The sequence below is a fragment of the Lissotriton helveticus genome, chromosome 3_1 (assembly GCF_964261635.1).
Source record: "Lissotriton helveticus chromosome 3_1, aLisHel1.1, whole genome shotgun sequence".
Lineage (NCBI taxonomy): Eukaryota > Metazoa > Chordata > Amphibia > Caudata > Salamandridae > Lissotriton > Lissotriton helveticus.
In genome coordinates, this window is record NC_136061.1 from 1552636787 (window position 1) to 1552653150 (window position 16364).

The 16364-nt window shown below is 43.5% G+C and overlaps 1 protein-coding gene across 1 annotated transcript in view; it reads left to right on the forward strand.

The window, feature by feature from the left end:
• The window catches only part of DLAT (dihydrolipoamide S-acetyltransferase), a 236143-nt gene that overhangs the window by 146427 nt on the left and 73352 nt on the right, over positions 1-16364 (forward strand). Inside the window, exons 7-9 of the mRNA XM_078682302.1 lie at positions 8878-9031; positions 12626-12696; positions 13708-13815. Coding sequence (XP_078538428.1) covers positions 8878-9031; positions 12626-12696; positions 13708-13815 — 333 coding nt within the window. The remainder of the gene's footprint in view (positions 1-8877; positions 9032-12625; positions 12697-13707; positions 13816-16364) is intronic.

Here is a 16364-nt window from a genome sequence, read left to right on the forward strand (position 1 = left end):
AACAGTTCTTATCCGGTTTACCTAGAAAATCCGTAGTGTCGACGAGGTATTATCCCAGTATCCGCTGTGCTGATACATATGGTAGTCTAATATAGACCCTATGATCATTTTTATTTAGATGTGTTTCGTTGATTCACATATTCAATCGATCAATGCAATGCAGTTGGTCTGGCAACCTCGTCAATGCATGGATGTACATTGCCCTCATGTAACGGTAAGCTTCATTCCCAATAACATTACATTAGAGAAATTGCAGCACAGGTAAGTAAAGCAGCCTTATTGTATGCGGGGTGTATTCAGTTTATATCAAGCCTGCGGTAGTGAGGCTAGGGCGGCTCTGCTCTACGACATATCTGTTTTATACTGGATATTGTTCCGTTTGTGGGGCAATGTGTTCTCTGGATGTTGTGTATTGGTGTCCTGTAGGAGGCGGCATGGGTGTGTAACTCTTGTGTGTATCCACCCCACGTCCAGCTGACAGTGTGTGGTATCATTTGGTGTGTCATTCGGTCAGTGACGTCGCGCAATGATCGTGTCTAGACCTCCTGATTGTTTTGTCAAATTATTACATGCGCACATGACGAGGTTGTCAGACCAACTGCATTGCTGTGGAAAAGCTACCAGAAAGGGCATCAAAAAGAGATGAAAGCTGGTCAAATAAAATCTGTGTTGCTGATTCCCAGTAAAAGTCAAGTAAAATTGAGGTTGGTTTGTTAGTAAACCCAGATTCAGGTGAGCCACAGAGCGCTGCTGACTCAAAACTAGTATAGGATATGCAGTAGCCCTTACCGCAGAAGCAGTTCTAATCATAGATTTGACTTACTAGGGCATTGCAACTGGATTATTTAAAAAAATCCTAATTCTTGAAATGTTAGTTTCAAATACCTGAGCAATGGAATACTGTCAGAATTAGACATGGAGAGAGAGTCTCAGATAATGGCTCTTATGAACTCTTTTTCGGGGTCGTCCAGACCTTTGCCCATAACAACAAGAGTGCAAGTGCAGGTCTGTCCTCCATTATTTCCAAATCCAGTTCTGAATGCCAAAAAAGAGTTGCTGATGGAGCAGATAATCTCTCACGTCCAGTCTGGTTTTTTGCCCCTTAGGTCCACCTCCCTTACACTGCAGACTATATTTGCGGTGCTGAGCAGGAACTCCTGGTCAACTCCTGCAGTGGTGGCCTTATTAGATGCTGAGAAGACATTTGACTCTGGAGTGGCCCAGTTTTGACAATGTTGCTCTCAGGGAGGGTATTCCTAGTGGCTTCCTCTCTGATTATGCTCCTTTACTCCAACCCAGTGGCGCACCTGAGAGTGAATGCCTCCCTCACTGATGGCATTTCCATTACTAGAGGGACCAGACAGGGTTGGCCCCCTTTTCATTATAGCTATGGATCCATTGGTATGGCACCTGCATAGTTGGCCTTCAACTCACACTTGGTCCCCTTCTCCTCTTTATGTACGCAGGTCATATCCTGGTGATCGTTCGTCATCCTTCTGATAATCTCTCAATCACCCCCACCCCGATTCGCAAACTTCTGTGTTTCTTAGGTCTCTCATGCCTCCATATTAACTGTGTCAAGTCTGAACTCTTCCCGCTAACTGAGACACCGAACCTACCCCTCCAACCCCCCCCCCCCCCCTCCCCGGGCAATGCCTCAAACACCGAACCGGCCCGAGGAGGCGGGGAGCCTGGAAGTGTCTGCACCGGACCCCGCTCAGCGGTACCGCACGGAGAACTCCATTGTCGCGCCCGTGAAGAAGCAGACCTGTTTTTGAATGCCTTGCAGCAGGTCCTTGGGAACTTTTACCGAATTACCTACCCCCTACCCCTCACTGCTCTACTCCTCTCCTCTTTCCTGATACTAACCTTTGCCCTCACCTGTCCTTGCCCTAGTCCCCACCCTGTTTACCTGTGAACTAGCCCGCGTCATTTGAGAGCTAGCTATTTTGTCTGATGTCCGATGGAGCTACCTGGTTTAGCTATAGGGGAGACAAATCGGGGATTCCCTCCTTGGACGTCACCTACCCAGTCAGTCTTTAGCCAGACTTCCTTTTGTCACTCCTGTCGTCTCTTCTCGCTTCCTCCCTCTATTTATATCTCTACCTCTCTCCTCTCTCAATGTAGTGAGACTGATCTATTTTGTTTGATGCCCTATGGAGCTACCTGGTTTAGCTATAGGGGAGATGGGCTGTGGATTCCCTCCTCGGTTGTCACCTACCCAGTCGGCCTTTAGACAGATTTCATTTAGTCTCTCCTTGATGACTCTTCCCTTATCATCCCTTTCTCACCTTCCCTGTTCCCTCCCCTCTACGCTCAATTTATTTTGCCCTCCATGCTATTTAAATGTTTTCCATCGAGACCTAGCTATAGAGGAGATGGGTTTTGAGACTTCCCCCCCTCGACCGTCTCCTACCCAGCCGGTCTTTGGGAAGACCTTCCTTCGTCTTTCTGCCATTTCTCCCTCTCATCCTGTTTTTCTGCGAACCTCTTCCCTCGACATTGGAGGCCGAACTACTCTGTCTGATGCCCGATGGAGCTACCTGGTTTAGCTATAGGGGAGACGGACCGTGGATTCCCTCCTTGGTCGTCACCTACCCAGTCGATCTTTAGACAGACCTCCTCTCGTCTCTACGGTTGTCTTTTCCCTTACTCTCACGTTCTCACCTCACCTACCCCCACTTCTTTTCTCCCTCCTTCCTCTCCTCTCCTAATGTATTGATGATTGTTTGATGTAATGTGGAATTGTTGATATTTTTTTGTTATACTGTTAAACCACATTGTTGCACTTCCTTTCGTCCCTCCTGTCGTCCCCTCCCACATCCCCGCTCTTTTTATGTCTCTCTTTCTCCCCTCTCTCAATTTATTGAGACTAAACTTTTTTGTCGGATGCCCCAAGGGAGCTACCTGGTTTAGCTATAGGTGAGATGGGCCGTGGATTCCCTCCTTGGCCTTCACCTACCCAGTCGGTCTTCAGACAGACCTCTTTTCATCTCTCCGTACTGTCTCTTCCCTTATCCTCCCTTTCTCACCTCCCCTGCCCCCTCCACTACTTTTTCTCTCTCTCCTTTCTCTCCTCTCCTAATTGTATTGCCTATATTTTGGGATTTATTTGTAATTGTTGAACTTTTTCTGTTACATTGTTGATTCTCATGTAAAGCGCTCTGATACCTCCGGGTCTAGCCAGCGCTATATAAAACTCTTTAAATAAAATAAATAAATAAAATAAAATAAATAAAAATCCTGTGACTGTTGAATATCCCTTAACTTTGAATGCAGAACTCCACCAAATATCTTGGCATACACCTACATATGGACAAAGGCTAAATACTTCGGCTCAACTATGGGTCGTCCATCGACATGCTCACGACAGGTGGAGCACTGGATTAAGCTTCTGCTTTCTATGGCAGGTGGTGTGGCGATAACGTCCTCCCCCGCTTTCTTTACCTCTTCCTAAATATCCCCATACAACTCACACAGCACTTGTTTAATATTCTCAGCAGCCTCTTATTGAAACTCCTATGGGTGAACCATATGCCCTCGCCCGATGGTACACGCTGACTCTCCCTTACCACATTAGTGGCTTTGGGGGTCCCAGACCTTCACCGTTATGTCCCACTATACATATTGCTTTTATCCCCCAGATACTACAGTCCCTTATCTTAAACCAGAAAGAGACCAGCTTGGGGCAACTGTCTACCTCTTGCATACTACCGAAAGTTATCCCTATGGGCCCTTCCAATATCCAAACCATATCCACCACCTGTTGGTCATGGCTGAAACTGCTGTGTTTTGGGGGGGATCCTCTACTCCCCTGCGCTGCCCCTGCCTGATAACCCCTGGCTTCCATTCATGTGTAAAAAAATTCGTCCAACGCACCTTACACCACCATCACCTACACACCATAGGAGACCTATTCCTGGATGGCCATGTCTTAACACACGTTATTGATGCACCTTTTCAGAATGCCTCACAAATGGGCCACTTTGTGCTGAGGATACTTCATAACACTGTGCATTCTCGTATATCCCCATACCCTCAGGCGCCGGATGACTTCCCGCCACTGATGCTTATCATATCTGACACTGACAGGCCGACTGGTTTCTAGGTTGTACAATACCTGTCTGGCCATCACTAGGGGATCCTCCGTTGTTTTGAGTGTCTGGCCATTGAACCTGACTCCACCCAGCGTGTTAGAGAGGCATGGGGAGCTGACTTGGGTAGCCCCTCCATGTCTTATTGCTGCTCCCACACACGACTCATATCAACCAATCATAAACACAAACTTATACAATTACAATTTTTACATCAAGCGTATATAACTCCTACAGACATCGCACAAGTGGGTCCTACATGATCGACCCAATGCCCCAAGTGTCATGCTCTGGATGCTACGTTTGCACACTTAACCTGGACCTCTCCACATATTGAGCTTTACCACCATCTTCTCCCTAATTTCCACCATGACTGATGCAGTTGTCACGCCTGACTTTCTGATGTCGCTACTGGAGTACACCCAGGATATCACTTAATCTGTCTGCAGATTCTCCACAGTGGTGCTTCTATTTGCTAAACGGCAGCTGGAGTTGCATTAGGGTAGCGAATGCGACCCCAGGGCCTCTGCATGGCTTTAAAAGCATGACCCAATGCAACAGGATTGGCGAAGACTTTGTACAGTTGCAACCACTCCCTTCTAGACCGAAAGATACTTGGCAGCCCGAAAGAGTTTTCGCTCACCCTGGAATCAGAGTACTCCAATTGAATAATACACTTTCGATATTCCACACGTCAACCTTACCATTTTGTAATTTTTTTTATTTAACAGAGTTTTATGTAGCGCGAACTTGACCCGAATCGGGTATCAGAGCTCGCTACAGTTGCATTACATGAAGACACATTCATTTTTGTTAGGCACGGGGAGATTAAGTGATTTGCCCAGAATCACAGGATGTTCAGCGTCCTTGCCGATACTCAAACCCAGTTCCCCAGATTCGACGTCGACCGCCCTAGCCAATAGGCCAACTTCTTTCCCATGCCTTTTGTATCTTATGACTGTCCAGCAATATGAGGTATGTCTGTGATGCCCTTACGACCATATTACATTTTCTTTTTTTTTCCTGTATCTCGTAACGATATGTCATTCACCATATCGACAATTACTCTACCTATTGACAATGTGGGTTTTTTTCTGTAGCTTTTCCATTATCACAACATTTTATAAACCAAGTTAAAAAAAACAAGCATTTGCAATGCAATAGGTTTCACAATTGCACGATTTTGAGCTATTGGCATTGTATTTATGTTTAAAAAAAAAATACCTGTAATAATAAAAGGCATTGTCCTTTCCTATACCAATAGGTCAAAGTTTGGAAAATGCTAGACCTATTGTATTACAGAGTGCGCGGGGTCCCTGAAGTGGGCGCCCCACTCTGTATTAAAGTTAAAAAACAAAAAAAACTGAAACAGAGTGAGGTGTCCCTGAAGTGGGCACCGCACTCAGCGTGAAAGTTTTTTCTTTTTAAACCTGAAACAGAGCCCGGTGTCCCTGAAATGTGCGCCGCGCTCAGCTTTAAAGTATAAATAAAAAACTAAAACAGAAAGCATGATGTACCTGAAGTGGGTGTTGTGCTGAGCATAAAAGATTTTTTTTTTTAAATTTAATAAAGCTGAAAGAACTTAAAGAAAGTGTGGTGTCCCTGAAGTGGGTGCCGCACTCCGCTTAAAAGTTTAAAAAACAAGAAGCGGCCACCATTGTCCCATGAGTGATGTGGAGGGGACAGCCACTATTAAAGTTAAAGCACACATAGCGCTCCATACGAGAAGCGGCCACCTTTATCCGAGTGCTGTGTGAGCGCGCTGCAAATACAAGAAGCAGCCATCATTGTCCCCATTATTCATTAAACAAAATAGTGCTCACCGACTTATAAAGCAGACCTTGTAACAAGACAAGTAAAAGGTCCAGTAGATATGGGAGGTTACAAATGCAGACAAGGCGGTACCAAGGAGGGACTAACAAGCCTATTCACAAATGAAAAGCAACGATTTAGCAAGGACAGTAACAGGATCCAATTAAAAGAAGGGCGGAAAATTGGCCAAGCTTGTATGCCATACATCAATACAGCATGCTTCGCAGAGCACTGCATGCACTGCCCAGGCTCGACCTAAAAATGTACAGTGTAGCCTAGTTTATATATGATGTTCCTTAACCCGTTGACCGCGGCGTGAAATCTGCTGCAGTGCAGGCGAATTAATGAGTGGGCGTGTTTCGGGTGGCCCCCGGCCATCCTCCGCACACGCGGAGTTCTCTGTGAGGCGGAGTTCTTGTAGTAGGTCATTCCAATGTTTAGCTGCCAGGTATGAGAAGCTACGACCCCCTGTTCTTGTTTTCTTAATGCGTTTTGTTCTAGCTAAGGCAAGGGACCGCGATCCTAGGCACTTCGTGGGTATATAGAATTCAACTTTCCTCTGTAGGATGCAAAGTCCCCTTTGGTGCAGGGCCTTGTGTGTGTAGCTGAGCAGCTTAAATTTCACTCTTTGGCGCCTTGGCAGCCATTTGAGTAGTTTCACTCGGACGATGAACTGAGTCTGTCTTTATTCCATACCAGTTTTGCTGCGGCATTCTACACTACCTGTAGACATGTGAAAAGGTAGTCTGCCATGCCCACAAATAGTGCTTTACCATAATCCAGTCTGCTGGTAAGTAATGCCTGCGTGCCTGTTCTCCTACAAGATTGCGGGATCCATGGAAAATAGCCTTCTTTGAAGCTTCAGCATCGCGAAGCTTCTTCCACACAGGGCCCGCACATGGTCCTGCATGTATAGGGTGTTGCCATGAGGATCCCCAGATTTTTTGCGCATTGCTTTGGGGCTGGGTCTTTCCCCAGTGTCTGAGGCCACCAAGTGGAGTTCTAGATAAGTTTGGCTCCACCAAAGAGTAAAATCTCGGATTTTCCTGCATTTAATTTAAGACAATGCTCTGCCATCCAGGTTGCCATTTTCGAGAGACAATGATTTAGTTTGTTTTGTGTTATCATGCTGTTCTTCGACGGTTATCAGCAGTTGAGTATCATCGGCATAGGAGCAAATACCAAACCCCACTTCTCACAGATTTTTGCCAGAGATGATACATAGACAATAAAGAGAGTGGGGCTCAGGGAGGCCCCCTGCGGAACACCGTAACTTATGGGTTTTGATTTAGATGAGCTCCCCCCCCCCCCCTCCCCCCCCCATTTGTACTCTCTGTGTTCTGTTATTCAGGAAGGAGCTCAACCATTGGAGGGTTTTATCATAGACTCCTTTTCCATGAAGAATCTCCAGTAGGCGATTGTGTGAAACTGTGTTGAACGTCGCCGATAGGGCCAATAGAATTAGGGCGGCGACTTTCCCTTGGTCAACCAGGGATCTTATATTGTCTGATACGGCTAGGAGGGTTGCTTCCGTGCTATTAGCGGCATTTACTTATTCCAGCTTCTCGGATCCTAAAACCCAAATGTAATCACTGACCTTACTTTTTGAGATGTTAATCTTCAAAAAGTGAAGGGTGGCATACTGGTGTAAAGAAGCCAATATATTATTCAAGCCCTTGGGGTTAGATCCAGGATTGAAATATCATCCACGTACATCAAGCAGTAAAAGGGCCAACGACCTATCTTTGGGGCATCCCCCTTGCAAGTCGCTAGACTGTCAGGGAGGCCTGAAACACAAACCAAAAATGTAGTGGAACCAACAGTCAACCCTGTTTCAAACCTTTTTTAGTTGGAGTAATGGAAGTCCATTCCCATCTAGCAACACCTGACATCCAGTGGAAGAACGGAGAGCAATTATTAATACAAGGAGTAACTCGGGCATTCCTAGTTTCATTCATTTTTTCCACAATGTTGCATGGTCCACACAATCAAATGCTCTGGAATAGTCTATGAATGTCACACATACATTAAGCCCTCGAATGGAAAAGTCCTTTTCCGCTATAAGCTTCAATATGAAAATATTATATCAAGTGTACAATGTTTCTTCCTAAACCCACTGGAGTCACCAATTTGTCTGTGTGGTCAGCCACTCCCCCACACTTTGCTGCCCACAGTCCACCAAGGGAAATCATGTAGATTGAGTCAAACGTGGAGGCGTTGTCATATCATGAGCAGTTGTTAGACAACCGCCACTGATGTCAGGTCTTGCTCTTTGTGGCCACAGGACAACCAGTGTTACCAAAAAGGATCAGTGTGTTGTTGAAAACTTTCTCTTGAATGTGGTGTTCTCTGACATACTATACATGTGTTTTGCTTAATCGTGGTATGCTACTGAATTCTGATTTTGCACTATACACAGACATGCGTCTCGGTGCCTTAGGGTATTTGTGCTCTGTATAATTTTTTTTTCATTTCTACCACTTGCAAAATGCTTTACCCTTGTAACATCTGTATCAAAACCTGAACATGCAAAAACAAAACTTTCATCCAAAACCCACTACTGGTGTCTCCTACGTTGGAACTGATTGCTATCAGACCTTTGTCATAGAACTTTTACGAGGAAGCTACATGTCCGCAAAATGCCATGAACATGGGTAGGTGTCATGAAAGCACTAATATATTTTCAGCCCTGCTACTGTGGCCTTGATGTTACTCTGAATATTATTTCAGAACCTTTGATGTAATCTGCAGAGTGAAGGTAGAGCAAATTGTTATACTACTTTTCCTGTTCATTTGTGCTTACTTAATGGTTCTACTGATTGAAGCAATAGTGACTAAGATAATCTAATGGATCACTGCAGTGTTTGAAAGATGTGTAAATAGAGAACTCCTTCTATCTTCTTAGTTGTCAGATGTTGGGTGCTTTTTGATTTCTGCCCTGTAATATTTGTGTACATGATATGTTTTTTAGGCTTCTCCTTTGCTAGCAGCATCCCCGGCTGCTGCACCAACTGCTCCACCCATCTCTGCTCCTCCTCCCACTGCGCCAAGGGGTCGAGTGTTTGTTAGTCCTCTTGCAAAGAAACTTGCAATGGAAAAAGGCATTGATTTGACCCAAGTAAAGGGTGAGTCTTCTTGACTTCTAGTGCTGGAAAGAGGTAAAGGCTTGCATGTTCTGTGCTCCTAGAGAGAGATTATTGTTAAATGTTGATGACCACCATTTGGCCAATCTGTATTCTAAAAATCATGTGTGGTGTAGTTTATGTCGCTTCTACTTCTTCTGCAACCAGGAGTCACTTGGCTTCAGAAGAGAGTCTCAGACCTAATGAGGCAAATATACATTGGACGGCAGTGTAAGATCCTAAACTGACCACTATAAAATGTGTTAGATTGCTCTCCTTTTTAGGTCGCTGTCTTCCAGACAGTGGAGCTGTCTGGCTTGCTAACAACATCTTGGGTACATTTGGAATGCCTTCCTCCCATTGCTTACCATTAGCTTTGGGGGTTGTAACTCAAAAGTGCTTGCTTTCTATTTGTTTTACTCTGTCCATCTTGAGTTTGTCTCTTTCCTTGTCCAAAGCCTGTTTACTGTATTCTTCTACCAGTATTGAATTTCAGAAAACAGGCCTTTAAATCTTGTTTTTATCTAGTCACATTTGCTGTGCATTCAAAGACCGAGGTCAAATGTCAGGCTCTGTCTTCCAGGGAGCGTGGTGTTTACTTTTCTTTCTCGGACTTCAAAGTGAGAGGATTTATGTGACAGTCATGCTGGCTCCTCGGGATGTGCGCTGTGTGATGTTCTTTTTTTTCAGGCACCCAAATGAAGCACACTGTTTGGTAAAATCTGAAGTGTGGCGGAAACAAATATTTAATACTATCAAAACAAATAATTACTCTAGGTGATGACATTTCCATACATTCTCGTTTGTGCGCTGTATACCTTTGCCAGGAAAACTGTATGACGTTGCAAATGTAATGGTCATTTTAGTTGAAGATGTATTGTCTGTAATGGCTGCACGCTACCAAACCATGCATAGTCCACTTTGCCCCACTCCACTGCCATCTGCATCACTCAACACTGGGCCACTCCACACCACTACACACTGTTACTGCGCTATACTCTGCACCACTCAACACCTTGCAACTCTACTCCACACTGCATCACCGCACTCTACTCTGTGCCACTCCACTTTACGCTTATTCACTCTAATTTGCCCTTCACCACTGCACTCCTCGGTCTACGACACTCTACTCTATGCCACTGCACTCTATGCCACTTCATTCTACTCTGAAACAATCTATTGTATGCAACTCTATTCCCCTCTGTGCTATTCCACTGTACGCCACTCCAGTCTACCCTGTGCCACTCCACTTAGCACCACTTGTGCTGTACACCAATGCACTCTACAACACACTCCTCTGCGAGGCTGCACTCTCCGCCACTGAACTCAACTCCACTCTGCTCTACACCACTGCATTGTATGTCAGTCTATGCCACTGCACTCTATTCTGCACTATTCTACTCTACGCATATGCACTCTACATCACTCTACGCCATGCCACTGCACTCTACCCTGCTATACTCTGCCACTGCACTCTACACCTCTGCACTCTTCCCTGCACCACTCCACTCTGAAACAATCTACCCTGCCTCACTGCACTCTGTCACTGCATTCTATGCCATTGCACCCTAAGATACTAGAATCTACTCTTTACTACTTTACACTGTCACTGCACTCTTCGCTAATGAACTCTACATCACTTTACTCAAAGCCAATGCACTCTACACCAATCTACTCTGCACAGTTGTACTTTATGCCACCTCCCTCTAGTCCACTCCACAACGCTCCACTCCATTAAACTCTACTCCACTCTGACACTCTATGCCACTGCATTCTACCGCATTCTACAACACTACTCCACTCTACGGCACTCGATACCACTGTACTTCACTTTGTTCTGACACTCTGCTCCACTCTACTCCATTCTATGCTACTCCTCTCTACTCCATAACTCTACTCCACTCTATGCCATTCCACTCTACAACAATCTCCTCTGCTCTACGTCACTCTACAACACTCTACTCTAGTCAACACCCTCTATGCCACTCTACTCTATATGCTACTTCACTCGACACCACTCTGTGCTACTCCACTCTATAACACTGTATTTTACTCTATGCCACTCAACTCTACTTCGCTCTGTGCCCTTCCACTCTGACACGCTACTCCCTCCACAACACTACACCACTCCACTCTGTGACACTCGATGCCACTCAACTCTACTCTAAACCGCTGCAAGACTCTCTGCGTCCCTCCATAACACTCCACCCCACTTTCCGGCACTCCGCTCTACTTTCCTTTACCCCACTAAATTTTAGCCATGCTGAACAGCACCCTCCAGGTGTACATCATGGCTAAACCATTTTGCCAAAGCCAATAGCTCCTACATAGGTAAGACCTATTAGCTTTGCAAAGTGCTTGTTCAGGTTGAGCCTACCAGAGAGTGCAAGCTGTCTGGTGATAATCCTCTATTGTGGGCTTACCACGAACTTACAGGAGCTTACAGTCTGAGCATTACTTACCACTGGTTGGGTTTATTTTCACTCATTTGCATGTTTCGTATTCGGTGACTTTATTTGTTCCATATTATCCACCTTGTATTTCTATGGAGCATACTCTCTTTACCATCTCTGACTCACTGGCTTCTATCCTTCAATTGCTCACTTAAGGGAATGTATTATTCTTCTTGGTTAAGCGCTCCATGACATTGCACATGTGTTTTCTTCCTCATGACTATCTCCACCACCCATATGGTCTGTGTTGCTTTTTCTCACCCGTGGCCTTCTGCCCCTTCCTCTGTTCTTCATATTGTACTCTCCCTCGTGAGCTTCTCGCCCCACCCCATGTTCCTCTCCTTTGTGTGCTGCCTTTCCCCTCTCCACCTTTCCTCACAGCCTTCATCTCCTACACCTGTTCCTCCATTGCCCCCTCCAGCCGGTGCTTTCTCACTACTTCTGCTTATTTATTTTTTCATTTACCTATCCATCTTTAATCCTTAAATTGAAAACAGTGGCTCCCACATCATTTTGCAAGCACACAGCTACAATATGACACCATTGTGGGCTGTTTCATTGAGGGTTTTATCATTTTGTTTCTCCCCCTCCCCCTTTCTTTTGATTATGATTCACAATATCTTATGTATGTATATATTATATCGATAGATTCCAAAGACTAGATTTGTTGGTTTTGCCAAAGCTTGTTAATTCTATTCAACCACTTTCACTGCAAGTATTTCCACTGTACCAGGCTGAACGGTAGTTGATAATTCGATTACTTTTTTTTGTACTCATTGCAGGGTGTTTTGTTTCTCATACTGGTTCTCCCACCATTACATTATAATAGTTGATAAATATTAGTTTAGGAATTAGACCATACTTTAGTTTTGCTTTACAAGGTGGTAACCTTGATTTGTAAATGCTACGGCATGAACAAAAATACAGAACTTCAAATATTACCATGTATGTGAGATAATATCCAAATATACAGAACTTCAAATATTACCATGTATGTGAGATAATATCCAGATTGATATTCAGTTACCTGTGCAACAGTCTTAGTTTTCAACTGAATTTCCAAATGAAATCTTTATTTTGCCTAGTACAGAATTGCTACAAGATGCATCGTATTTAGTTTCATGCATGAATCATTCTTTTTCAGGTACTGGACCCGATGGAAGAATAACTAAAAAAGACATAGACACATTTGTGCCTCAGAAGGTCACCACTCCTGTGAGTACGAATACTTTAAAATTGTGGGCCCAGTTCTGTTCACAGGCTATTACAGTTTTACTAGTATTGGAGATGCAACTAATAACTGTGCAAAGTGAGATGCTATGTAGCATAACAGTGGCATTCTGGTCTTGTCTACAGGTGGATTTGAGTATCGATAGAGACTGGGCAGAAAAAAGGTTTTCTCTAAAGTGACTTGTGGAACTGTAATTTTGGTGTCGTGAAATAATTTCTGCTTGTGGCTGCTCATAGTTGTAAATGTTGCTTTCAAAGTGATGTTACCGTAGCAAGATGGCTAGTAAATGTTTCGTTTCAAATAAATTACAACTTAAAAGAAAAGAAGCTGGAACGTGTAGTTTCCTATTACATAACTTTTGTAGTCTATGGCTTTGTCTCCTTGTTTTATAGTGCAGGACAGTGATCAAGTTATAGGTCATTGTAGACTTTAGGTTCTAAGCACAAATTCACAACTTCAAAGTTCATGCCTGGGATTTTCTTCCAATGCCTTGGAGGCTGATTTTAACATCTATCCTACCAATTTATGTATACATTGAAGTATCTTTTAGCTTTAAACACAGTAATCTAAACCCATTATCTACTTGTCCACATGTTAGAACTTTAATAGAGTAGTGCTTAAATTACTTGAGTGTGAAAAATGTTTTCTTATAATTTGTTAACCATGTGCTCTGTAATTTCTTCTGCTTTGCAAATCAATCGTATATGGGCTTGATTTGGTTCTGTAAACAAATCACACTGTGCTTCGTGAACAGTCTTTGAAAGATAATAGCAAAGGTTGTAATGACAAGTTTGTTTCCTATATTTCCACAGATATATGACAATATGCAAAGAACACCAAGCCAGTTGTCTGCACACTTTTCATGCTTTCTTGACTGATTTCCTCAGTTTTGTTTTCTTCCTGCATGTTCCAAAGGATATATGGTTGTTTGGCTAGTTATGGTAATGAGTTGTGACCTTTTGTTGATTATTGAGAATCTGCTTTCACTTCTGTAGTCACCAGCTCCAGCAGCCGATCCATCCCCAGTAGCTACTCCCTCTCCAGCAGTGACTGCCGTGCCAACAGGCGTTTTCACAGATATCCCCATCAGCAACATTCGAAAGGTGAGTAATGTGCGCTTTTGAACACTTCCTCTCTGTAATTGTGTAGGAATTGCTAATTTATTTTGGCCCTTGCAGCCCTTCATGGATCCTCTACTCTATATGCAAGCAAACAGTGAAACCAGTGAGCCAAAAATTAATCCTCCGTCTGTTTACCTTTATTCCTCAAACTGGTTACCATATAGATCATTGAAAGCAACGTAGACAAGATGGTTGTTTAGTGTTTTCCTGAAGGGCATGTGCTTTGCTGTTTGCTCATCCATTGTCTGTTCCACAGAGCACTGATCGAACAGGGAATAACGCCAGTCAACCTGCCCTGCTCTATTTGTGGTTTGTGGGACTATTCATTCCTTTACCACTAGATCTTCCCGGATCATATGGCAGAAGCCTGCTTTTGGGATGTCTTAAGTTGTTATTTTTTTTCCTAAGTTTCAGCATTCATTGTCCTAGTTGAAGGTGGTAAGTCCTTATGCCTTGATCTTTTGATGGCTTCTCTGTGTATTGAAACATCTGGATTTAATGGGTGTTACTTTGAGATGACCACAGGGTAGCGGTAGTGCAGTAATTAATTTCCCCCGATGAGGACTCTTACAATTTTGGTCTATCTTGATTATTTAGGGTGGCCCGTGGTCTGTGAAGTAATTAAATGTAATCCTTTGAAGATGGCACCACTGTGTTAGTGTGAGCATTAATAGACTCTCCTGAAAGATGGAATGATCTGTCTAAATGTTGTTAGTGTCTTTCCTTTGTGCAGCTTCAGTTGCTTCCAGTGCATCAGCAGTATTTTTCTTGTTTAGGCAGAGCCTATTGTCATGCAGCCACAGTTGGATTAGACTGAAGATGTTACTTTCAGCATAATCCTGTTCCAGGCTTTAAATCGCATGACAAATCCCTTTGGTGTTGGGATAGTTATGTGTGGAGACCTTTCCTCCTTTGCCAAAGCCATCAATCGGTCGAATATAAACGTTGAAAAGCATGGGGGGGCACATTTAAGATGGCTTGGAGCATGCCTTTCCCATGCACATCCCTTTCCGAAAATTATCTGATAGTCAAGTTGCACACCTTAGAGCAGATGCCCAAAGTGCTCATCGCTTTGTTCCATGTTCAGAGTGATGGTTGCATTATGTATGTATTTATTCAGAATCCTATAGAGAATGAGTACAGGTTACCGGGAATGGGTGCTGTATTGATAGAATGCGCTCAAATCCTCACAAACTAAGTTTAGGGCGAGTTTATGTGCTTGTCCGCTGACAAAAAATCTCTTTTGTAAAACAGTTTTCATGAAACCAAGTTGCACTCTTGCATTTGTTATTGATCCGAAATTGAAATTTGCAGAATAGCTTTAGGTTATTAAACTGTTTCCTGCAAGTGAAGCAGTTCCTAAATCGTACCCCACAACTACAAGTAGGTCAATCTATATCTTCACAAACATTACTGTCAAAATTATAGACACTTCTTCACCCCTCAACCAACCGACAATTCTTCAGTTCCTGGTAGTACAGAATGTGACTGCTAGACTTCTGTACCGACTTCCAAAATTTGCAGCGGTCACTCATTTTCTCCACCAGCTGCACTAGCTCACAACCTGTAATGCATTACATATAAAACCTTATGTTAGATGTTCTCTGCCAAAGCCAGACTGGAACCTCGTTAGATTAATGACCTGTTGGTGCTCTAACAGCCCACTCAAGCTTTGAGATCTCTGAATCAGGATCTGTCTAATGGGCCCAAATTCTGCCTGGCCCATATGAAAGGGAGCAACTTCTCTTACTTAGGCCTGAAATTATGGAACTCCTTTCTAGAACACCGGAGAACTTGTTCGTCGCTGCTTGCTTTTCGTAAGGATTTGACGACATGGCTTTTTTTTAAATCTGTGGCTTCTTAAATTCTCCACCTTACTGCTTCTGCACTGGGAAACCCCTGGGGGTAGCTGTGCACATTACAAATCTTTAAATAAATAAAATAATTAAAGTACCCTACAAGCTTTGTAGAGTTCAATTGTGATTCTCCTATTACCATGACTAGAGAATCTGGATTTCATTAAAGACACAGAAGCTGACATTATGCATAACTTTTAATGCAGTCTCCATGCAGCCGCATACATCACTATGCAAAGGTTCCAGAAAAGAACATTGAAAGAAAATAAATGTCATGAGCTAGCAACGATCTGCATCTTTTAAATGACGAGGAGAAATAAGTAAGTTCAGATATGTGATAAACTTCTGGAATTCCGTTTTGAAGTTCTTTAAAGCTTCTAAAGGATCCTAGTGGAGGCGTGAAGAAGGAAGTCACCAAACGAGGAGTAAACCACAGCGAGGGGCGGTTATGAAGAAGGGTTACCTGAAAGAGAGAGAGCAGTAAATGTCTCCAGAACAAGCAAAGAATATAACAACTAGATAAATAAGGAAATAAGAGTTATTTCAAAAGCATCACAGGTATCAATATAAACAAATAAGTATTGTTGAGAAAATCACCAAACACTAGGGAATGGGATTGGTGGGATAATGCCAGCCTCGGTGTCTTTAATGAAATCCAGATTCTCTAGTCATGGT